A 25,957-nucleotide genomic window follows, 5' to 3' on the forward strand; every position below is an offset into this window, starting at 1 on the left:
CCCATGTGACAAAGTGTAATAAACGGTGGTGGGAACTCCGATGGGTGATTTCTCTGCGCTTTATCTTTGAGGGTGCATAACGTGAGCCACACCTTGAAGTTTGTTATTCCCGAAGCATGCTCATTGCCCCCTCACCAGAGAGCTAAAAAGCAGGGTTAAACATGACAGGGTAGATTAGAACATGGGGGCTAGAGTCCGAAAAAACGAGGAACGGGTTTGGTGTGACGCAGCACGCTGCCTGGCACCCATGCTTCCGCGAGTCACTGGAAAGCTAGCAACGCTATCTACGGCCGCTGCCTCTAGCCTACACGGTGCGCGGTGGCTTCGGCAGCCGTTGCTACTCTGTCATTTTGCAAGGCTGGTTCGGGGAGGAGGGGACACTAACGACTCTGCCATTGAGGGCCCGGGGGAGGGAAACTCGACGCCTTCTCGTCCTCGGGAGACGCCCCTTTTCTCCCCCTCCCAGCAGCAGGTTTGAGCGTCCAGTGCACAGAGCAACTTTTACTCGAGGTAGACCTGCAAGGTGGGTGCCAGACCCTCGCCTCTCGTTAACCCACTCCCTTAGAAAATCAGTAACGAAGAACTCGACACTTTGCCTGGACTTCTGACCGTCGGAGTCCGGTTGCCGTCCAGGCCCCCACCCCCTGCAATTGCCCCCCCCCCCTATGGGGACCAGGCTCCATGGGGGACTTTACGTTAATGAGTGATAGAGCCCCGGCAGCGCTCAGGATGGACAGCATGGTGTTTGAGGAGGGATCCCTGGAGGGCCTGCACCCCTCCCTCACCCTCAACGAGGCCAGTGACATTGACACCGCCCTGCTCAGTGACATAGACGGTAAGTACCTGACCCCTATATCTGTTCTATAGGTGTGCGTTTTCCTCATTGTAAGCCGGTTCTCAGGGGGCTCTATATATTTTGAGTGTATTGGTGTTATGTCTATTTAACGTGGTTTCCGTTTTGGGTGCCTTTACTTTCTTTCTCTTCGCAGTTTGCGACTGAAGGTTGCTGCTTCTGGGCGCATGTACAATACCCACAGTTGGTTGAGAGGGAGGGGCATCCTTTTTCTTACTGCAGGGCATAGCCACTCGGGCACGGGCAACCGAATTCGCCTCTCTTCGGATCCCCTCCCCCACGAACCAATGTTAAATATCTGTATTTACAGCGTGGACGTCCCTGGCTTGCACACTGGTGCCACGGGGTGGGTAGAGGAATGGGGTCTGCTTGTGAGCTAGAAGTACAGTGACCACCATGCAGCATTCTTTTCACTCACATGTATGTGGCCCATTACTCATCCTGCTGGAAAGGGCGCCCTTTATCCTATTGTAGCGTCAAACCCCATTCTCCCCCCCCACCCCACATCTATGTGCCTTTGTATTATACACCATTCACTCCCCATGCACTGCCTATGGGGTATTATTATACAACCCTGTCTTTTCCCCACGACTATGCCCCTGCCTTCTACCTGCGCTCTGCCTTTCCCCAGATTTGATAACAGCATCATCAACTCCCACCCAGCTGGTTCTAGATCTCACCCCGCCACCTGTCTCGGTGGTTTCACTCCTTAATGGCTTAATGTACACCCCCCTCGAGCCACTGCATATCTTTGCATGCATTTCTCTGGATGCCGTGTGTGATGCCCACCCCAGCTTCCAGACATGCCCAGTTCGGGGACGTAGTATGGCTGCACAGGATAATTTCCCCTTATGAAGCAGATTTCTACAGTGGAGCATCAGGAGGGAGCGAGCACAGTCACTGCTCTCCAAACCTAGAAACCTCCTCTTTCGAATGTGCCCTGCAAATACATATAGAACAGCTATGTGAAGTTGCATGATCTTTAAATCTGGATCATGTAGCAGTATATTTAAACCTGTTTTTTGTTGTATTATTCGTACCTTGTTAACATAAATTAGCACGGGGATAAGCATAACCAAATTCTGAAGCCTGAAATGAGCCTTTTTGGCCCCAGCCAAGTGCTGAGCTGTGTTGTCGCTGGCCCCGCCCACGAGCCCGTGACGTTGCTCCGGGTTACTAGCGTTCATTGCTGGTCGCGCGCTGCTCTTGCAGAGTTCATAGACCGGCAGGCGGCCATGTCATCCCGCGCGCCTGTGTGGAGCAGGGGGAGGCGTGCGTGTTGTGTCACATCCTTTATCTATTGTCCTTTCGTATTTACTTAGGGCCCGGTAGTCGGTGCTGTACATAAAGTCGCAGTACGTGCTTGGGCACTTGGGAGATAACTGAAAAGCAGGGACCCCCACTCTCCGGATTGAGGAAACACAAAATTGAACAGCGGAAAAGGAGTAATCCAGAGGGATTAATTGCAAAGGTAGCAAACATGTATTAATTGATACAAAATATTGATTAAATCAAGGATAAGGCCAACATAATTAAATTAAAGCAGGAAAATAGAAAAAACATGTTTTTCTTACAACCGTAATGAACAATATTTAATACAGTCAACCATACCCATATCTACATACATCAAACACACTCCAACACATACATAATTCTGACAGTTCAATTCAACCCAAACATTACTCAACTTCTGAACCCTTCCATGAAACATTGTGAAAAATTCACATGGTAAAATTCCGAGGCAGCCACCCCTCCATGTAGCATTTCAGAATTGTTTGTGGACTGGTTTATATTTAATAAAACACATTATTTTAATTGCGTTTTGATCGGCTATTGACCTTGGTCTTCCCATAAAAAAATTGAAAACATGTTCGGCTCAAATATCTCAAAATTGGCCACTTCGATTTCCAAGATTTTTGTCATTTACCTAGCTCTTAAAACATATTCATGCACAGAATTTTTTTTAGAAAATCAAGCTGGCCGATTTTTAGATATTGACATTTTAAGATTTCTCTGTATATCATGCATGTGCAAAATAGTGTACAGTTTTGTTTACACATACTTTTGCAAACCTTACATTTACGTACTGTGAAGCACTTATACGTCTCGTTTACGTACAACTCACTTTCAGTATGTATGGCAGGGTTCAAATATGCACTCGTCCCTGGCCATCGGCTAGTGATAATTGACTCTTGGTGAGTAAGAAATGGTGTGCTGTGTCTATGCATATAATTGAGGTGGTAAGCGACTTTATGTCTGGCTTGTAGCTTGCTACTTTTCTTCTTTGTTTTTTTTTTTTGCTTGTATATAATCAAATTTCGATTTTTACAAGAGTCGTGAAAGAACAAAACTAAAACAGACAGACGGCGAAGATAGATGGGGGAAATCATGATTGATGTTGAACAAAAGAAAAACGAGCAGATAGTAGGTAGAGCGTGAGAAACGCCATCATAGGATCGCCCAGACTTTTGAGAGTCTCTGAGGCACAGTCTTAGTCTGAAGAGTGTGAACGTAGATTAATCTTTTTGAAAGCAATTTCAAATAGCTTCGCCGTGGCAGTAGTCCATTTTGTATTTTCCCCGGTGATCAGACGATTCCACCATACTTCCTCTTCTGCCATGGCCAGGTCAGCGCATAACAGGGTCAGGTATGCTGCTCTATCTTGTCTCATCTCGGGACAATACATCAGAAGAGTTTCTGCCTGTTTTGGTGTCTCGCGTAATTAGCCGTTTATCTGGAAATCTAGAGCAGTAGGTCGGAGGAGTTCTTAGTTTGTTGAAGTTTGGTGGGAGATGTTTTAAGAGTTTGTTGGCTACTGCTTTTTCAGTTGTTGTGATCCAGTCTCGGCATTCCATTTTGAATTTGACTCTTTGCAGTGCTTTCAGATAGTCTTCATTACAAGCTAAGTCATTCAACTTGACCTTTTGGTCCTCTGCCCATATCTCTAGTATTTTGCAGTGATGGTTTTTGATTTCTTCAGCAATGATCTTGTATATAGGTAAACTGTCCGGCAATAGAGTTTTCCTGTATAGTTGTATAGAGCTCTGCTCTACGGTTGCAGCCAGGGACAAGAGACAGAGTTCCCACCTTAGAGACGCCATTGAGACCGATTTGGGCAGGCCGAGCACCGATTTCCACAGATGTGCTTCTAATTTGGACCATAGGGAGGGCGGCATGTTTAAAGTAGCGTTGATCCCTTATGTTAAGGTCAGCACCACTTTCCCCTTGTAGAATTGGATGACGGGGAATAGAGAAAATCTGCCATATTTCTTATAAATGGCTCTTATTTGAGCTGCCAGGTTTCTCATTTTCTCCCATAGTACCTGCTACATTGTTTGCTCTTTTGCGGAGCCGTCGGTTAACACTCCAAGGTATTTATAGTAGGGCACCACTTCAATTTTTGTACTGTCCAGGAACCAATTTAGGATGTTTTTTGTTCTTAGCAAGATGTTTTCCCAGAATCATAATCTTTGTCTTGGCTTTGTTGATTTCTAGGTTGTTTGCTTTCATGTAGTGTGCAAGATTTGTTAGCTGACGCTGGAGGCCAATGTGTGTCTGACCTAGTAAGATCAGGTCATCTGCGTATAAGATGCGCGATACAAATACGTTGACTATTCTGGGTGGAAAAGTTCTTATCGTTGTTTCTGAGTCCTTGTAGTCGCCCAAAAAGGCAATAAAGAGGGCTGGTGCAAGCGGGCATCCCTGCTTTACCCCACGTTCCAAGGGTATTTCGTTTGACAGGAGACCGTGGCGATTCAGGCGTACCCGTAGTTTGGTGTGTGAGTGGAGAGCAATCACCGGCTCTAGAATTTCAGAGGGACAATTCCACGCTTTCAGTTTGCTCCACAGAATGCCTCTGTCCACCTTGTCGAATGCCTGAGACAAGTCTACAATGGCCAGGAAGACTGCTGGAGTGCCTTGTTTGGTGTTTGATTTTATTATGTTGAGCAGTAGGATATTCACTGCCGTACTTCCGTTTTTTTAAAATCCCGTTTGGAAGGGGACTGAGCTCGGCAATGTTCTAGGCTAGTTTTGAAAATGTTTAAGTAGCAGAGTGGCAAAAATCTTTCCGATAATGTCTAGGAGAGCGATCGGGCGATAGTTAGCTGGATTCGCTCTGTTGCCCCACTTGAAAATGGAAACCATGACCGCTTGCGTCCATGAGCTCGGGATTTGCTTTGCTCTTCTGCAGTGAGTGAAAATTATGTTGATGAAATTGGTCCATTCCTCAATGTGTTGTTTTAAATCGATGTTCGTTAAGCCATCTGGCCCGGGACTCTTGATGTTTTAAGTTTCCTTAATGCTACTCTTATATCATCTTTGCTTGTACGATCAATCCAAAGAACTTCTGTGTCTGACGCAGGGGTCGCGCTTTGGGTCGAAGGGGCAGCAAACAAATCTGAGAAGAATTTTACCCACTTGGCTTCCGGAACTGAGTTGGAAAGTTGGCAAGAGAGGAGTCTGATTTTTTTTTTGTTGATTAGTAACCAGAAGTCGCCAGATCTTTTGGTACTGAGTGTCCTTAGCATAGCCTCAGCGTCGTTTTGGTAGAGATTGTATTTGTAGCGTTTTAGCCACGATTTGTAGATCTTTGTTTCTTGTTGCCAGTTCGACCAAGCCTTTTTTGTGTTATGACTTATGGCACCTCTTTTCAATTTCCTCAGGTAGCTTCTTTTTTCAACCACGATTTTGTCATACACATGGTTAGTCTTAATGGTGGCTTTGTTACATCCTTTTATCGCCACCCTGTACTTCAGCAGGAGAGGCAGGTAGCTCGGTCTTTCTGATTTTGCAGAAGAGGTTTGTTTGGTACTTCTCTTCTATATTTTTCCGTGAGGTCTTTGATATTTGCAGCAGTCAGATGCAGCCGTGTTTCTTGGGTGTTTGCCTCAACAGTCGCTTTGTACATTTTGTTCGGAGGACAGACAGAGGCCCAAGACATTGATAGTAAATTGTGGTTGCTGTTTTTTGTTCTTACAACTTCGAACGACTCTATATATGAGAGCAAACCGTGGGAGATGAAGAAGTAAGTAAGGGTTGCTTTTGAGTTGTCTCGTTCACACGTCAGGAGCGTAGGTTGCCATGCTTTCAGCCACGCTCCATTGTGGAAGTTCCTCGAGTTCATTAAGTTGAGCCATGATGTTCCTCTTTCTTCTGACGAGGAATGTGAAGAAAAGTTGTTGACGTGACTTGTGGGATTTGAACATTTAGCATTAAATCTCCACATATGATTGTGTGTGGTGTTCTGATCAACGCAGATGGTGTCGATGACATCCGCTACCGAGTTGCAGAATTTTATTGTAGATGTTTTCTGGGGGTTACAGTATAAGTTCACGATAGCTGACTGTGTCGTAACCCAGTGTTTGGAGCTTGGGTCTTGATGTCTCCATGATGTTAAGACTGCAAGGATTCCATATGATTCTACTAGCTTTTTGATGATCCTGATCCCAAACGAACCGCCAGCAGAAGACCTGAAGAAGTACGGCCATGCAGGTCTTTTTATGCAGGTGATACCTCAATTGTGAAGCCGTCTAAAGACAGCTTCTCCAACAACCACGTTTCTTGGAGGCACAGGATGTCGAAGGCCCCCAAGTCTTGATTTTCTGGGTTGGTTAAGTGGGCATGTCCTCTGGTGTTCAATGAGCCCATATTTAAAGCTTTTTTGGGAGAGTCTTCCAATTCTAGCTGCGATGACACCAACTCCAACGGGTCTTTAGATTGTAATTGCTGTCTGCCGGAGTTTGTGTTTAGGGCTGCTTGTAGCCATTTCCATGGGCCCCTCGGAATTCTCTTCTCACTTTGAACCGACAATGTGCTTCTAGATTAGTCAATCTTGTTGTCAGGTCGCAAAGGTCTTTTTGTTGACTCCAGGGTGTCTCAGTGTTACAGAGTTTCTTGAAAACTAGTAAGTTGTTCACGTTCATAGGACTTGTCAGGTCTTTGTCTATTGTTTCTTTTTGTTTCACTCTCATTGCGGGCCTTGCCGTTGGAAGATGTCCACCTTTCGAGGTGATGCCTCTAGGGTCTTTGATGATTGTTATCCCGGGAAGTCCGGTTTGTCTCGTATCTCTGAGAGTTGTACAGTTCTTCAGTTTTTGATGTATTGATACCTTTTTGTCCGAGTATCACTGTGCTTTATTTCACGGGACTCCTTGTGTGACCTTGATATTTCTGAGAGGATATAGCTGGCATGCTTGAGGTCGTTGTACACGTTGTACGGGACGTCTTGAAGTGCAGAGGCTTTAATATTAAGGTATGCTTTTTGGTCTCTATGATATGGCTCGGTTAACGTGAAGTCTTTTGTTCCCAGTGACCGCAGCGTGTCTATTTTACCTAGTATTCTGAGCACCGATTTTCTATTTAGGACCATGTAGCTATCTTTACATGATGCTTATTGTCCCCCTTGTAGAATTCTTGTCACGCTTTCACCGTGGAAAATATGTCCGGTTAGCTGTGGGGGCTTTGGGTTGCCAAGGGTTTTGTGCTTGTAAGAGGTCTGACGAGTTGCTAACCTCAGAACTTGAAGGATGGGGGTCTGTTGGTTGCGCACCAGATATTGGTACATCTCGAGCGTCAGAGTGGCGAAGCGTGGATTTAGTCTGAGGGGAGGTGTCAGAAGGTAGCCGGATGTTGGCCGTTGAGGTGGTCGCTGAGACGATGAGACCAGCTGAGGATATAGCATTCGAGCGACTGCGCTCCAGTGTTTCTACTGCTTTGGCATCCATCTCCCAATGCTGCGTTAGGTCCATTAAGGCACTCAAAGCTAAGAACTCAGCAGCCGATCTAGGCGATTTGGTAAGGTCTAGGGTCACTAGGGTGTCTCGAGTGTGTGTTTTTTGGGCAGCTGGTGAAGTCGAGATTGATAGAATAGTCTTTGGGTGGCGATTGGACTGCCTGGTTGTTAACTTTTGCAGAAGCTCGCTGATCGGTTCCCACCAGTCGCAGAGCCACTTTCTGTTTTGTGGTAGAGTCGTGCTTCAGTATTAGTTGCGGGGAAGGTAAGCCCGAGTTGGATAATGGGCTTGTTGCTCTTGTTGCTTTCGTGACTGTATTATTAAAAATCGGGGCAATTCCCAGAGAAATATTGTCAGGCGGCATCTGCTTAGCTTTTTCAGTGCCTACTACCACGTCCGGGTGGATGGCTGTTTTTCGTTCAGTTTGGCTTTAAGACATGCCAGTTTGGATTCCCAAGCGGCCTTTTGTTCAGTGTTTTTCGACTCTATGGCCGTTATATAGCCCTCGAGAAATATGAGATTTGAGCGCATCGTCGCCAACATTGTTGTATTGTCTTTGGTTGAATCTTTGATTGCTTCATAAAGTTTCCCAAATGGGACCAAGGCGATTGTTATTGCTGACATTACTGCCGTCAAATCCAATTTCTTATTTGGCAAGTCTTTTTGTGATTCTGTAGGTAGTTCGCTTAATCTTCTGTTTTTGAGCGGTGTCCGAGAGGTCTCTGCACGATGATCCAATAGACAGATCCTCCAGCTTATAGCGATTTTGCGACCCCGCAAAATGCAGCGAAAAACGGCAGTTTTTGCAAAAAAGCACAAAAATAGCCGTTTCTGCAAACACATCTCATCACTTGAGCAAAAATAAAGAGCATTCCTATCCACAAAGGACATCTGAATGGACGCTTCTCATATGCGCCCATTCAGATGCCCTTTTTCACCCTTTAGCACAAATCAGGGGGCGTTTCTGCGCATTTAAAAGTGCATCCCAAATTGACAAGCAAGATACGCTTTTAAATGTGCATAAATTGTAGGCCACCCTATGCGCCCACTTTAAATATGTGCACAAGTGATGCCACTGCTTTACAGGGTCTTTGCTGACTCATGCAATACTTAAAATTTTTAACTGTGACAGCTGCTCTCTCACTTACATTTCTGTTCCCCAAATGGGATAGAAATGTGTTTTTTTTTTTTTTTTTTTTTGGGTCGCATTTTACAGTGGCAGGACCATTAAGGGGCAGTCACGGTGAAATGCACTAGGAGCTTGTAGGCCATTGTCGGGAGAGTGCTTCCAACACAAACATATTCAAGGTGACTGGCCAGCGCATCATTTGCGCTACAGTTTAGCCCCGTGGAAATGTGCAGGTCACCTGCTCTATTTTTAGATGCCCCATTTTTTTTAGGCCAAAATCTACAGTTTTCTTCAAAAATGTAAAAATGATCACAATATGTGAGAGAAAGAAATGAGGGGTGAGGTGTGGTAGGCAAGAAAGCTAAGGGAGATCAAGAGGGCAAGCAGTGGGTCACAGGGGGAAGTGGTGGGCAAGAGAGCAGAGTGGATGCAGTGGTGCAGTGGGCCATTAATGAGAGCGAGGAAGTAGAGGCACAAAAAGTCCAAGGAACATGAGCTCAGGGGTAGTAGTGGGCCAAAAGCAGAGAGGGGTTGGCTGGAAAGGGGCAGTAAGCTGCAGATTGGGAGAAAGGATGAGGGAAGAGTGTGATAGAATGGGAGAAAGGATAAAAGGTGCAGAAGTATCATGCAAGAATGAAGGACTGTATACTGCGGGAGGAATTGGGGAGTGTACGGTGTGAGTTGGGAGTATGATTTGGAGCATGGCAGGGACTAGAGAGCGCAAATTGTGACTTGGCAGTGTGACGGAGCATGTGTATGACAGCGCGAGGTTCAAAAATACAAGTTGTGATGGGGAATTGGTGAGACGTGTGAGGTGTGTTGGGTGAGAGTTGTGTGGGTATTTGTGGGATTGGGGAACATAGAAGGGGAACATTTTCAGCATTACAACTGATAATGATTAATAACGTTAATAATATTAAAAATGAATGCACATTAAACCAAAAAACGTAGCCAAAATAAACCCTGTTCTGCCAAGCCAGAGACATCTAGACTCTTCCTATTTGATACAAAAGATACATATATTGACACCCTGGCTCTCTTATAGCCTTGCACACAGCCTCTTTCCGGCAATGTACCAATATTGCACCCTCCAGTCAATAAAAATTGTGCTGCAAAAATGCTGCCATAAATAAAGGTTTGTGCCGCAAAATTTGCCATTTTATGCCACAAAATCCTGGAGGGTCTGAATAGAGGAGAAAACGTTGACTTTTCGGTCAAGTGAATCTCCTCTGCGGCTGGAATTTGAATTGGGGACGATGTCAGTGATCCTCCATTGTTTGGATTCGGGGCTGTCAGGTCACGGGACGTGCCCGTCAGTGTGCTAACCAATTTGGGTCACTGGAAGTGGACTTTTGCCCACGTTGGTGGCTCTTCTGGCCCCTTATGGGCCCTTCCTGTTGAGAGAACCGGCGGGCTGGGACAGTGACCTCTTCACCTACATGGTTGGCAGCCGGGGGTGGGTCTGCCACAATTGTCTCTTTTCCATTTTGCCCACCTGACTGTCTTTGATCTTTTTGCCCCATATCTTGTTGATTGTTAAGAGGCCGTACGTTGTCACTCATATATTGCCTCGCCGATTGAGAACCGCTTGGCGAGGGATTTAAAGTTGTGTTTTGAGAAGGTGATGATGTAAGAGGGTTGTGATGGTTTCTAAGAAGATCATCAGTTTTTCTGAGCTTAGGTACTGGTTGTGTTTCATCTAGCGCCTCCAGGATTTCTGTGTCAGACAGCTCAATTTCTGAATCCAGCTTGCGCTTACATTGCTTTTTGAAGAAGGGCACTCAAGATCAATGCGTTAGGTAGAGGTCTCTTGGCGGAGTCGGCTTTCTTGTTTGTGCCAAGTTGAGTTTTCTTCAGAAATTGCGGCATAGCGTTTTTAAAAAAAAAATCCGTTTTCATTTCGCCTCTATTTTCAGGTCTTTCAGAGTTCAAAGCCCCTTGTGCTTTTCCCTTTCCTCTTTTTTTGTATAGAATTCTTTTTGTAGTAAGAGGCGATGTTTTTTTGGGCGTATATGCCTCAAAGGTGGATCTCGACAGGTCAGTGTGTGGTTGATCGTTGCTGATCTCCATTGATGTTCTCAATTAATTCTGTTCGCCCTGATCGACGACAGCCTTAGAATGTGGGACGTTGGTCGCTGCACTGAGCTGTTTTGTAGGTATATTTTGGTTGTTGGAACTTGGATCACAGTTTTGGGGGGTCATGGTGATGGAGACGTCTAGCTTTGCCCCCACGTGTATTTGGGCCGTCTCCATTACAAGTGAATTACTGGTTGCAGTAGGCAGATTTGTAAGTTGGTCTATGTCTTTAATGCGGTCTCGTTGAGGAAGCGCCTTTGCTGTTGTCGACCCTCCGTCTGCCGAACCCCGCTATGCACTGGGTCTGTACAGATTTCGTTCAGCTGCGGCTTGGTCTTTTGGTGCTTGTCTTTATTTTGAGTATCGGTCGGAGCGTCGTCCCTGGCACTCCTCCACTCCGCCAGGTTAAGGTCCAACCCAGACTGTTCTCTGACGGTCTCGGCTAGAGCACCTCTCGCCGAAGCGGTGAGCTGTCAAGCAGGAGGGAGAGCCGGATAGATGCCAACTGGCTGTACCTGCGAAAGCGGTACGACAGGAACAAGTGCTTCCCACCCAGCCGCAGGTGCAGTTACTCCAGCCTCGCCACACCCGGCAGCCCCAATGCTAGCAGATCGAGGTGTTGAGCCAGGTAAGTCCGAATCTGATTTCGAGAGGTTTTTGGGATTTCCGCAAGCGCCCAGGCTTGTAAAGACTTCAGACCCCGCCGGGGCGGGTTGATAAGGAAGGTTCGGACAGGTGCAGGCGAGGCGGGGGGGCTGGAGGAACACCTCGCGAGGTGGAAAAAGTCTTACCTCGCTTCACAGGGGATTTTTTTTTTAATTGAGTCAAATCACTCCGGAGGCAGCGTTTACCGGTCTCAGTCTCAGAGAGCAAAGTCTGGGCTGTGCCCGGCGTGCAGCTCCACAAATCCGACATCTCCGACTGCCGAGGACTGCAGGTCTGCATTAACTCTGCGGCCAACTCCGCGTTCCGCTCCGCAGAAAGAAGAGGTGTTATGTGGGTCTACCCACAGTAGACAGCAATGGACAACAAACTGACTGCAGGACTACTTGCTACTTTAATTTGTTCCCCTTTGTATGGGACATGTACATGCATGAAAGTTATACAAATCACGCTTATGTCTTTAAAATCTTGTACAAATACGTAAACAGTCTCTCTCTCGCTTTCTCTCTCTCTCCCCCCCACCTACAAAATGGACATGTGAATGTACATGTACCGTACACAAAACTGTTATTCCTTACAGTGGTCATATGCCACACACTGCTACTTCATACCATAACACACTCATATGGCATATGCATATTACGGACAGTCCTAAACTATATGCACAATACAGCGTGTATTTATGTGTCAATGTACAAAATAAACACGTACACATACATCCCGCAATACACGGTAAGGTCTCATGGTTTTAGCCACATGCTGTTATGACACAGTTACCTTGTACAGTAATACACATGTACGCCATATACATACAATAAACAGCCATATGCTATACACCATACTACCCCTAAAAACACCAAACATCTTATATGTTTCACTCTTACATGTATAGGTTTCTGTAATTACATATACGTAAACACACACACACACACAAATGCAGGCATGCCCACCAACATGTACAAACCATACACTTACGATCTGCAAAAGTCCCATACACCAAAACACATGCATATCTCATATACAAACTCTACATGTACTTTACCAACACACTGGTATGCCACAGTCTTACCCCACGTGCTGTTACCAAAGAACACTCATGCAATATACATAAAACTGACAGCCATATGCTACATATGCACAATCCGTGTATATCTCATCTACGAAGTGTACTTCTACTTGTCAATGTAGAAAATTAACAAGTACATGCACATCACGCATTACAATCTTACACCTCACATTGATATGCCCTTCACTGTTGCAGTATTCTGAAATACACTTGTATGCCATGTAGATACACTACACTGTTATACTCCCTAAAAAGGAGTATCGAATACAATTAAATTACAAAACAGTTAAGGTTAACTAAAAAAAGTCTACAAACAATGGTACATAACAAAGTTAACATACATTCACTTAGTTTATGGATGCATTTGTAGTGGTAGGTACTAAAACTGTAAACACTTAAGGCCTCATTACGATCCAGCCGGTAAGTTACCGCCTGGGTCGTACCTTTACCACCATGGCGTAAACCTATGTTTACGCCATGGTGGTTGGCGGACTTACCGCCCCATCCCGAGGTCGGCGGGGCGGTAAATCCCCAATCCCCATTTACCCTTCCCCATTCTTGCCCCATAGGGCATAATGGGAGTGGGGAAGGCGTTAATTACGCCACCGTAAATTACGGTGGCGTAATTAACAACATGGTCCCTTAGCGCCATGGATTTTAACACCTGCTAAAAGCAGGTGTTAAATCCGCCATGGCGCTAAGGGACCTCGGAATCAGGCGGTAAGGGTCGGCGCTGTTTACGCCGCCGTAAACCCCTTACCGCCTGGGTCCTAATGAGGCCCTTACTCCATACTGATTCAACTTTAACACTCATTTATATATTATTTTATTTATAATGCAGTTAATACCCAGAGGTTTCTAATTGTGGACCCGGGGATCGAACCTGTGTTGCTCCGTGTCGTCTTGCTTCCAAAGCGAGCATGTTGCACCTGAGCTATCCTCCCGAGGTCTGCTTATAATGAAAGTGACTGTTCAGGTTCGATTTGTAGGTATAGGTGGGAGTGTATAGCTGTAGTTTTCTGATTTAATTTATTGTGGTATGTGGTAATTTGTAGTGGTATGGAGTGGGTGTTTATGTTTATAGTTTAATGGTTGCAATTGAAGTGGTATGTACAAAGTGTTTGTACCATAACTTTATTTCCCTTGTTTGTAGACTTTACTTTTTGTTAGAGAAATCTTAACTATTTTGTAAAAAGTTTTCTTATACTAGATATTATATTATATAGAGCAAGCTTATAGTTGTGCACAAAGCAAGGGAATTTGCAGAGCAGATGTGCTTGGCAGACGGCCCTTATCTGCAGCCAGTGTCTATATATTTGTATTAGCTTTCTGATAACCTTTTTACCTTCCCCCAACGCTCCCATTTTTATTGCATGGATTGAGTTTCCTGTGGAAGTGCACTGATTGCACAGTGATTCTTTTGCAGACAACCAACAGAAGATAAATAGCCTGCTGTCTGGCTCTGTACTTTTGTATTCGTGCCACTAAAATGCAAGCTATGATACCTTTTATTGGAGTAACTGGAAGTGTTATGCAGATGAACAAATCATTCGCTTTTAAAGTCCCACAGACTCAGGTGAGGTCCCTTTACACAGATGAGGGTTTAACTTTAAGACCAGCAGACAAGGGAGGGGTCTTGGTTCTGCTTAATGCATGTGCAAAGACATGTGCAGACTTGACTTCCGCCTGTGCAGGAAGTAAAAAAACAGAAGACATGCCTTCTTTGTCTATGCCCCAAGACACTGAAACCTACTTCCTATCAACATCCGACTCACCCCCTTGCTTCTGCAGTTCAGGAAGGAGCTCATGACCCTCCTCTTCAAGAAATGGCTCCTCCCTAAAACCTAGGTCCATACACTGTCCACTCCCCACCTTATCTGAGATTGGGTGATCTGATCCCCACTGTTTTCACCCCTGGTTACTTGTAGATCCATTGCTGATCATTGCCCTCCCTGCCTGCCTCCCTCCCAGTTGTTGGAGCACCACTCCCTTGTTTCTATGCTCCCTAGCCTTATTCTCCCCCCTATGACTGAAAAGCGCTCAGTTGCTTCCTGAAGATATGTCCCGCTCAATAAATACCCTAATAATAATATTAATAATAATAAAAGCTACAGATTATAAGTTCCAACTCCAGTGGAATGATATATATTCCAGTGGAATGTATACACCCCTCTTATTAACTCTGATCCTTTACCATACATTCAATCTTTTATTTGGTACTGAAGATACACAGACATGCCACCAAGCCACAAGGAAGGCTGATGGTATCAGCCATGATTAATATATTGCAACCCTTAGGGACATATATTGATTTTTTTCTCACAGCCCCTGATTCAGAGAACACATATGTACATTGGGGATACTTCACATCATTTTTGCATGTTAGATGAGATCAAAGTAGAATCTACTGATATTTTGTTCACCATTGATCTAAACAGCTTCTATACGTCCTTTCTACGTAACCTAGGACAAGAAGCAGTCAAATGGTTAATCCTACAGGAAGAAACAATTGGCATTGAAATAGTTTACCATGGCCCTTTTGGAATTCATTGCCCAAAATGAATATTTTGGATATAGGAACCAATCGACAGGTGTCGGGAACACATACCAAATCACCTACTTTGGTACATGTACATTGAAAAGTCTACCTTGGGGCCAATTTCTGAGTCTGAAAAGGATTGTAGATGATGAGGAAGAATATTGGAAACAAATAGATGACATTGTCACGTAGATTTTTTGATGCAGGGTTATTGTGAAGAAGAATTAACATCAGTTAGAAAAAGAGTTGATCATAAAAAGTGGTTCTACACACAGCAAAAAGGAGAGAACAACCAGCTTTGGTATTTGTGTCTAGACTTTCCATACAGAGTCAGAAGTTGAAGAATATAATAGGGAAACAGTGAACAATCTTTTCACATAATAATAAGCACTTTGTTTGACACTTTTCCTGTCTTTGCATACACTAAGAGTACAAATTTGAAAGACCTCTTGGTAAATGTCGATGTTTCTAAATCTAAGATTTTTCACAAGAGGACTGGTACTGATCCATGTCTCCAGTGCACACATTGCTGAAATGACACTAAAGGCTACAGTATGTATCACCCAATTACTGTGGAAAAGACTTGCTGCGTGACTTTGCCAGATGTGAAATATCTAACATCCTGTGTAGTATATGTTTCACTTGTACATTTTATGTTGGACAGTCATCAAGGAAGATAAAGACTCGATGGAATGCATATCACTCAAAGCTACAAGCACGTAACCTGAAGCCATCAGTGGTACACCATTTTAATGAACAAGCCCTCAAGAATGTCAGATGAAATTCCAAATTTTGGAAGTAATGCAGATTTTTCTACCTGACACCAACATCTCGTCTTTACTAGATCAAAGATAGGTATTCTGTATACACAGACTGGACTTGATACAACCAGGTGGAATGAAAGAATAGCGTACTACTCTGAACTTTTATTTTTAAGAACTTTGACTATTGCGAACTCGATTTTTGCTTCTGCCCAATATAATGTGTACTCGTGAAGAAACTTTGGGTTCCTTGCGACGGTGAGATGACATTTGTAATTGTTATTTGGATATCTACTCATTTTGTACTACTTTTATTTTTTAGTTGATTAGTTAACATACTTGCATAACTAGGACCTGCTTTGTAAATTGTTGTTATAATTAGATTCTGGTAAAAGTTTTTGTTATTCAGGATGCAATTGAAGATGTCAAAAGGTATCCGAATGAAAGGTGGTGTGGGTTACTTTATGCATCTTCGGTATTAGCGATTTTAGTTTTTTTGGAAAATAGTTTCTGGAGTATTCTCCCCGGTAGGGTTGTCTATAATTAGTTGCTACTTTTTCCTCCCCATTTTTGGACCACTGTTATCATCACATTGATGACGTCGGCTTCCATGCAAGTCTCTTCGTGCGGCGCCATTTTAATATTTGTAGGCAGCCGGACGCTTGGTTGCCTGTTTGCTGCATTGTTGCCCATTTGCCACGAGACAGTTGTTTCAGTGCTCAGTTAGAGCCAGTATTGAGCGTTACATCCCAATAAGTTCATGAAAATAGAGGCAGATGTAGTTTCTTGCCAAGCCCTCGTAGTGCATACTTATAAACATATTTCTAAAATTGATTGTTCATATATTTCATTTAAAATTGTTTACAGATTACCTTGTACCAATAAGTGATGGGATGCTTCATTCGCTACCAAAGTATCTAGCACAAAGAATTTCAGTTATTTTGTTTTCTTTTTTTTAATGATTCTTTTGGATTCTTGGAATTTTGAACTATTGGACGTTAAGTTGTTTTTGCTATGCTATAGAGTGAAGCGCTTTCACTTTTTTCCATTTTGTATATGTTCTGAGTTTCTTTTAGAAAAGAGACAGTTTAGGCAAGTAGGATTTATTAATTTGTTTTCTGGTCAATGTCATTATATGACGTCAATGAACTACTCGTGTATATAATATTATTATTATTATTATCATCAGTTTTATAATCATTTGCAGATATTTGCTGTGATCAAGGAAGTATACACAAAATTAATTGGATTTACATCTGTGCCTGTGTGTGTGATTTAATGTGTGTGTGTGATTTAAAGATGTTTTGATTTACTAATACTTGTATTAATGACTTTAAAAAAAAAAGGAAACTTAATTTATAAGACAGTCGTAAGGTCGGTACGGCCCAGGGCCCAATACACACATGGAATACCATGATCTGCCTGCATCCACTCTCCGCCCTCTGAAACTCATCCAGAACAGGACTGCGAGACTTGTCCTTGGCCTCAAGCCCAGGGACCGTATCCCTCCAGGACTGAAATCTCTACACTGGCTCCCAGTGGCTGCGAGGATTAAGTTCAAAACCCTCTGCATTGTCCACAAGGTCTGCTGGGGCCTGGGGCCTGAATACCTTCAACTCTCTCTTCCTAAATATCTTCCTTCCCGAGCCCTTCGCTCATCCGTCTCCAACTCCCTCAAGGTCAGCCGCTTCTCCAAGCAACGAGTTGGGGGGAGATCTCTCTCCGCAGGAGGGGCCTCCCTCTGGAACAGTCTTCCTGCCTCCCTGAAACTTGAGGAGAACCATCTCTGGTTCCGGAAGCACCTCAAAACCTTCCTCTTTGCTTCTGCTTTCTCTCCCTCTCCCCTGCTAAATTCTTCACTGAAACTGCACTGAATCTGCAACTGGGCCACTCTCACCGACCCCGGTACTGGGCCCAGCCACTCTCCACTTGCACTGCCTCCCTGGCATCCCCTGCACTGCGGGTCTGTCTCTGTATCCCTACAGCCCCCCCTCCCAGCACTTGTCTGTACTTACCTTTCACTTGCCACCAGCTTGCCCTATTTTATTTATTTTATTCTACTTGCCTTGTACTGCACTTCCCCCCTCCCCTTGCCCTTTTTCCCTTCCCCTTACCCCTGCACTTGCGCGATCTAAATGACACCTGGCCTAGTAGGATCGTTGTCTGTCTTCCCCTTGCTCCCCCCTCCCTGCCTCGTTGCGCCTTGAAACACTTGTGTAAAGGCGCGTTACAAAGGCCATATCATATCATATCATATCATATCATGAAAACAGTAACTTGAATCCAAAGAGCAATCGCCTCAATGAACGACAGAAAACAGAGCATTAAAGCATGCAACAATTACAGGGTAAAACAGCAACCGGGGCACAAATATCACTGTCATCACTCTCCATCGAATTATCAGGATCGGTTAATGCTAAATATAGCCAGAGCGGTTCCCAAATGTCTTTAGGGCGGCTTCCAGACGGCACTGTCCTTGCATAGTTCTCTTACGCTCATTAACGCAAATCAATGAACATAGGCATTCAGCCCTACTTGGGGAATGTCTCGACTTCCAGTACTTCAGTATGCATCTTTTAGCAATTCTGCAGAGCCACATTGAACAGACATCGAGAAGTTTCAGGCAATTGCCCTATGTCCCCCAAAAGGGTAATTTATCGGTGAAAGGGATGGTGGAATATGCAACATAGAATCGATTATCGCTTCTACCTCTTTCCAGAACTCCATAACAGGGGGACAGTCCCAGTACATGTGATAGGAATTCGCTTGCGCATTCCCACATTTAACACAACTGGCGATGGCCTCGGGGGTTTGGGGGGAAACATAACAAGTTTAACTGGCGTATAACGTAGATGATGTAACATTTTACATTGTATCAGCCGGCGGCCAGCACACAATGAGACATTCCTATTCAATTGACAGAATCTCTGCCATTGGTTATCACCTATTTCAATACCAACGTCCCTTTCCCATACTGCCCACATGCCATTATTCGACCTCATGTGCAATTGTAGTATGCCATACAATGAAGACACCACATGTCGTGTCGCATCTACTGCTTCTATTGAACCAATACATTAGTGTCTCTCTGGCTCTGCTGGGAAGGTGGCCATCTCCTTCGAAACGCCCCCTGCATGCAGTAGTATTGCAGCATTCATAGTTATTGAATGAATTGATATTCCATTACATTTTGGATACACCATTGTATTTTTTGACCTGTAATTCAAAGATTTGGATTTTAACTTTGTAGCGCTCTAAATGCATGTGGGTTGTGCGTTAAAAGTGATATTTACACCACGGGTAGCCACTTGCATTGAACCTTGGGGTCTCTTTCTATTGTTTTTTGGAGCATTCGCAGTGGGCCACCCCCCAGTCGACTAGAGAAATCCTCTAAAGACACAAATCTCCCCTCTAGGAACATATCCCGAAGGGTCAATTGCCCATTGGGGTCGCAAGCCCTTTTAAGTTCCCTGTCAAAAGTGGGTGCTAAGCCCGTAAAGTTCCAAAGTTGTACCGCCTTGTGGTAAGGAGTCTGGATCTGCAATTTCCCAAGAATCCTGACCAAGCATTGACCGTAGTTCTAATTGGGTCATAAGTGCAAGAGTCTATATACCTGTAGCAAAACAGCAATCACTGGAGTTTAGGGGGGGACGAACCGTATCGTTCTAATGGTAGATGTACCACTTCTGTAACCGTGGTGTACCAGTACTTACTAAAATGACCCTGGGATGCCAGATAATAAATTTCAAAGTCAGGAGCCGCAAGGCCTCCCAGTTTATCCTGGCAAAGCCTCCCCCCAAACAAATCCAAGCATCTTAACTTTAGTAAAGAAAGCCCTCAGCGGCCACAAAGGTAAATTACAAAAGTAATAGAGCAATTTAGGGAGGACCACCAACTTCAGTAAGGGGGCACACCCATATGGAGAGATCGGGAGACCAGCCTACAGCGTCAGCTTCGTGGCCAATTACAAATCTTATTTGTGATTTCCCCATATAGCAACTGATGGTCCCTCGAGACCGTCACCCTAAATACCTATATTTTGAAGGGGCCCAGCGGAACCACCCAATGTCGCACTCAGTGGCCGGTGTCAAGGGAAATAGTTCTTACTTAGTGTCATTGATCTTTTATCCAGAGAATTGCGTGAACCGATGTACATCCCGAATAATGGGATCTAGATTGCGATCTGGATTACATACAAAAAGAAGCGAGTCGTCCGCATATAGCGAAATGATCTGGGGGGGTTCCGATATTCTTAACCCTCTATGCCCATGTACCTCCCTCACCAGCACCGCCAATGGCTCAATTGTGCGTGCAAATAACAGGGGAGAGAGCGGGCAAACCTGCCTGATGCCACGTTTCAGATGGAAGGGGGCCAAAAGGGTATTGTTGGAGCGGACCCTAGCCAGTGGGCTGGAGTATAACAACTGAACGCACTGCAAGAAATAAGGGCATGCCCCAAAACAGCAGAGAACCTGAAAGAGGTAACTCCAGGAAAAGGAATCAAAGGCTTTCTCCGAGTTTAATAACGTCGCTACCGCCTTGGCCTGAGAATTTATTTGGGTTAAGACACAAACAAGTCGCCGTAAGTAGGCACATTGCCGATACTTTAGTGAACATTTTGGTATTAGCATTAATTAACAATAAAAGCCTATATGAGGGGGTCTGTGGGGCATCAACAGAACGGAAATAATCACCTCCCGCATGGACCAGGGGAAGCTCACTTCTCCTTAGGGACTCCTCCCATACCTGCAACAACATAGGGACCAATTCTAGTGAAAGGTTTTACACAGTTCTATCCCTAAGCCATCAGAGCCTGGAACTTTCCTAGAGGAAGGGACAGAGCCCTCACTGCCTCAACTATTTCCTCTGCTGTTATGGGCTGCTCTAACATCAAGGCTGCCTCACCCGACAGTATTGACAAACGAATACCGTCCAGGAACTGAACAATCTCACACTCCGACACAGTGTCACAATTATCGTATAGGACAGCGTAAAAGTCAGAGATAACGGCGTTAATGTCAATTTCGCACTCTCGCATCTGCCCATCCCTCCCCTGTATACTCGCTATGGGATGATTGAAACTCTCTCCTTGCCAGCCTGGACAACCACCGTCCGGATTTATCACCCGCCCCATACCTCTTAACCCTCATGGGCGCAGCCGTTTGCAATAACTCACGATCCGCTAGGGTATGAAATCTCGTCAACAATACCTGGATCTGCCCTAACGTGGATCCTGATGTCGTACCCCCACGTTCGCTTTCCAACACCCTCAACCTCATTCAACTCAAGCCGAATGGCCCTAAGTGACCCAAAGGATGTAGACTTCACCCACACCTTGAATGACTCCCATAACGTGGAGTGCCATTAGACAGAGCCCTCATTGAGGGCAAACATATGCAGCATTATCAGTGTGTAATGTTTCAACAATTTTAGCATGCAGCAACATAGCCGGGGCCATTCTGCAGAGAGGGCGAGATCTCGGGATATCCTCAAATAGCAGTGACAACTGCATTGGGGAGTGGTTTGATAAAGTACAGGGATGTATGGTATAACCTTTATATGCACAAACAAGGGGAGTCCTGGGAGTGTCTCTCTACCAGCCTATATCCCGGGTTAGAGTCTCAACCAGAGTCTTTAGTTCACTAGCCTTTCACAGAAGGGAAATGTCCACTACATATCAGTCTTTGTCCTGCCCAGGGACAGTCTAGCAATGAAATGCCGGGCAATTCTCTTCTGAACAACTGTACCAACAGCAACACCAGGCACGTGTTTCGGCCTGGTTGGTCCTCGTCAGTGAGGTGGAGCTGCGCCTCTCTAAGAGCAGTGAGCAAGGGTTCCACATCTGGATTACACTATTAACTTGGGGTGAAAACCTAATGCTACTTAATATGCACAAACAAAGGCGGTCCTGTGAGTGTCTCTCTACCGGCCAATATCCCGGGTTGGACTCTCAACCAGAGTCTTTAGTTCACTATCCTTTCACAGAAGAGAAACGTCCACTTCATATTAGTCTTTGTCCTGCCCTAGGGCAGTCCAGCACCGAAATGCCAGGCAGCCCGAAACATGTGTCTGGTGTTGCTGTTGGGCTGGTGGTACTCTTCAGAAGAGAATTGCCTGGCATTTCGGTGATGTACTGCCCTTGAGCAGGACAAAGACTGATATGCAGTGGAAATTTATCTTCTGTGAAAGAATGGTGAGTTTAATAAAATGCTCAGATTCCTATACTTTTATTTTAAAAAAGGAACCGTTCAGGAATGGCTTAGGTTTAAAATAAAAGTGTAGGAAGAAGTTTAAACCTGCACTTCGTGCACTGCACGAACGTTCCTTTAAACAGCAGGTGCGTTTGTTTGGGGGTTTGGATTGCACATGGGAAGGGTGTGGCGATGGGGTTTCTGGGAGCGTGGGCACGCCAACAGGGAACATACTTCCACCACTTCTTTTAGTACACTTCAACTACTGGTTATTAAGAAAACTAAAAGCAGTTCTTGGTCTACATCCACTGACATAGAGAAAAAGGTTGAACACGTGTTGCGTGGAAACCACTGGACAGATTTGCACAAAATAAGAAAACAAGGTACAGAGTGTCACAGGCATTTCCTTTTTTTTGGTTTTGTGTAATTCGATTGTCAAGGGGGCGCCGCCAGTCCAAAAAACAGTTTTATATATCTCCAGTGATTCATTGCGCCACTGACGCTGTTCAGAAATGCAAGGCCTCCATTTTCTTCTTTTGCTCGATGCAAGTGATTACTACGTAAATGAAGAAAGCCAAAACGAAGAGTCCATAAAACGAGATTTGGAAGGTGGAAAGGGGTGGTTTCACATTGGGGAAGAGGGGGAAAGAGAACCATATGAATAGGGTGGTGTGCCACAGGAACCGTCAAGTGAAAGGGGATCGTAGGTGAGGGTCAGGGAGTATTTACACTGAGTGGGTTAGAAGGGAGATCAAGAAAGAAGGCGAGTGGCTGCAGGAATGAGGGAAGACTTGTAAATTGTCAAGCGTTTTCCCGTTACTCTGGCAATCAGCAAACAATGTATTAACACAGAAGTACATCTACACGTATGTGCACAGTTTGTATAGAAGATGCACAAGCAGGATATACAGATACATCTTAAAACTTTAATATTTCAGAACAATTGTAATTGGCTGGCTTGATTTTCACGTTTTATTTTTCTTTGCACTAAATCCTGATAAAATGTAGGTAGGTGCATGCCAAAAATCTTAGAAAATGAAGCAGACAATTTTTGAGATATTTGGGCCGATTAAAAAAAATATATAGTGTATTCCCTATGTTATTTTCTAAGCTTAACTATGCATGCACCAGCGCGATAGCATCACACACGCCCATATTGTGGGTAGCGATTAAAACTTAAATAAAACAATCTAACTGCAAAAGCCAAACCACAAAAAAGGCTGAAACCGCAAATAAACACTACACATTCCTCTTACATCTCCCATTCCCTGTGGGAGATGTGATATTTCTAACAGGAGACAACCAGGAAAATGTTGCAAATGAAATCTGAAAAACTAGCAGAGACATGTTTACGTTGTATGTCCCTTGTCTTCCACTTCACCGCTTAATGTGCTTGTTATCTTTAGAGTCAGTTATTCATGCAGCTGTTGCAGATTGACAAAAAGGTTTTGAAAATGCCACACAGGAGTGCACATTGTGAAGGCATCTTTGAGTAAGACACAGACAACAGATTCTGAATTAACAATAAAGCTTTATTAACTTAAAAGTCAGGATTTAAAAACACCTGTCTTGCTCTATAGTATGGTGGGATTTCCCTACAAAACCAAAACGAAGCAAAGTCAAAGTCCAAGAGTTCAACTTAAGAATCTGTCTGTTTCCACAACATGGGCGTAATTTTAGGGGGGGGGAGGAGAGGGGTGTTTGTCCCCCCCAACTTTCAGGGCACACCATTTTGTCCCCATTCATTTGGCTGGAGAACCTGTTCTTCAGGTGTCATGTCCCCCCCAACATTTTCAGCAAAGTTACTCCACTGGTCCACAACCTATACTTGCCCTCACAACTAATCTTATACATATGTAGGGATGTCGGCAACCAACAAAACAGTGTTCCACATAAAGTTCGGAGCTCTGTTCAGCTCAGTTTTCTTTCAGCTCCCTTCCCCAAGGATAAAGCAGTTCCAGTAAAAGTCTTAAGATTCCCTTAAGTTCAAAATGATATAGAGTTAACCAACACTCTCAGTTCCCTTCCCATGTGAATCAAAACATAGTTCCAAACACAAAATATCTTGAGATTTCGTCCTCAAGTCAATGAGCAGATTAAACCTCAGGGTCCCCTTCCCCAAGATTCACTTTCAATGTAAAATGATATTTGCCAGCTCTCTTAAAGGTCTGTGCCACACGTGTGGCCTCTGGACATGGTAGGTATTTGCACAAGAATGTTTTTGCAATGTATTACCTTGTTAAAGTTCATCTTCAAAGTTCCATTTACTCTTCAGTCCATTATATATTTGGCTTGCTTGTATTGCTGTAGTATATATTGATTTCTTTGGTTCAAAGTTTTGTTTACTTGCAGATTCAACATATATACACTTGACTTGTAATTTAAGTTGTATTCACTTTTGAACTTGACATTGGCTGAATGTATGATCTTCATAGCAGTTTTCAGTACAGTTTTTAATAAGTATGTAAATATATATAATACGCTTTTCATTTGGTTCGGAATTCAATAAGTGTTTTAGAACTTCGCTCAGTTTCCCTCTTTGTTATATATTGTTGTAGAATGTCTTTAATAGCATGACCAGCACTGAGAAACGTTCGTAACAATTGCTTTCCTTTCACATAGAAACTCACTGGTTGCGTCTTTTGGCATTTTTGCAGTGCAGATCTCTCGGCCTATGATTCTCTGCCTCTGGGCACCACCTTCTGCCCCTCTCAGGCACTCCTGTGTCAGCTTCTGTTCCCAGGAGAATGAGCTCTGTGAACTCCACGAAAAAGGGCAGCCTCCAGGCACGGCTTCCACAGAGCCCCAGCTCCGGGGTGCACACCTTTGAACTACGGGCGTGCCACACACCTACAGCTCCTCGCTGCTTCTGTTGGTCTCTCTGCTGCTGCTCTTCCATTAACGCCACAGTTTCTCTCTCTGCTTCTCTCGGGTTGGGCCTTTTATGCACCTGCAGCCCTTTGACAGGCTGCAGGTCCCAATGTACAATTAGCCCTGCCTGGCCATCATTAAGGGGACATGCCTGACTTCTACTACTCTCAGCAGGCCTCTTCCTTTTCCCAATACCAAAGTGGTAAAAGCACCTAGTCTTCATTACTCCTGGTTGCCTCTTCCACGTCCCAGTACTGTTAATAGTTATATATGAGGAAGTCAGGGGAGTTGACTCATAATACCCCATGAAGGTGGGGGAAGGGTTGAGTTTGTCATTAGTAGAAAAAGGGCGATAACATGTCTCCCAAGGCCATCCCAGTCCCCACAGACCCTCCCCTCAGGTGATCCTCACTCGTTTGTACACCCCTCAGGGTCAGGATCCAAGAGCAATGGCTATTCCCTGGCACCTGCGCAAAGGACCCATGGGGAATATGAGTGACAATACCCTGGTGTTTCTCACAACATGTAACATACAACCCATTTTAAATGCAGAACATAGTTTTTGCTCAAAACAGAACACATTCACCCGCTAAAATGAAACTGTTGAGTCTGAAGGGGTCCTCAATTTCTGTTCTCAACCCAGAGAACATAATATTGTCAGCATAATAAAATCCATAAAAACAGAAAGAGGATGCAGGATTACAGATGACTTCTACAGTAAAACAAATGGTGATAATCTAATTTACACTCTAGATTAATTTAATAATTACCACCTTCCCAAAACCTCGACCCCAGCATATGGCAGGAATTCTGTGCTGGATATGTGCTTCCTCTCCATGACCAGGCTCATCAAAGAATCCACATCGAAAGGGACTTATCATGACATCACTGAAGAAGAGACAAAAGCTCTCCACAACCATCAACAAATAACGGATGTTATCAGTAAACCAGCAGACATGGAGTTGCTAGGAAAATTGCAGACTGAGTGGAAGAGGGAGAGACAACGAATGGATGCTAGTGCTTACAAACAGCTGGAAACACATCAGACAGAAGACTGAAAAAAGGTCATCAACA

At 44.4% G+C, this 25,957-nt stretch overlaps 1 protein-coding gene across 5 annotated transcripts in view; it reads left to right on the top strand.

Moving 5' to 3' along the window:
• Positions 1-286: 286 nt before the first annotated feature.
• Positions 287-25,957, top strand: part of SREBF1 (sterol regulatory element binding transcription factor 1) — a 274,327-nt gene continuing 248,656 nt past the window's right edge. For 3 of the 5 annotated variants that reach the window (XM_069645721.1, XM_069645724.1, XM_069645723.1), the window contains exon 1: positions 289-835. In XM_069645721.1, coding sequence (XP_069501822.1) covers positions 682-835 — 154 coding nt within the window. In that variant the 5' untranslated portion in view covers positions 289-681. Of the gene's footprint in view, positions 836-25,957 lie in introns of all 5 variants that reach the window. The other 2 variants (XM_069645725.1, XM_069645720.1) reach the window with 2 other exon arrangements.

This window comes from Ambystoma mexicanum, chromosome 2p (genome assembly GCF_040938575.1).
Source record: "Ambystoma mexicanum isolate Mex_15411 chromosome 2p, UKY_AmexF1_1, whole genome shotgun sequence".
Lineage (NCBI taxonomy): Eukaryota > Metazoa > Chordata > Amphibia > Caudata > Ambystomatidae > Ambystoma > Ambystoma mexicanum.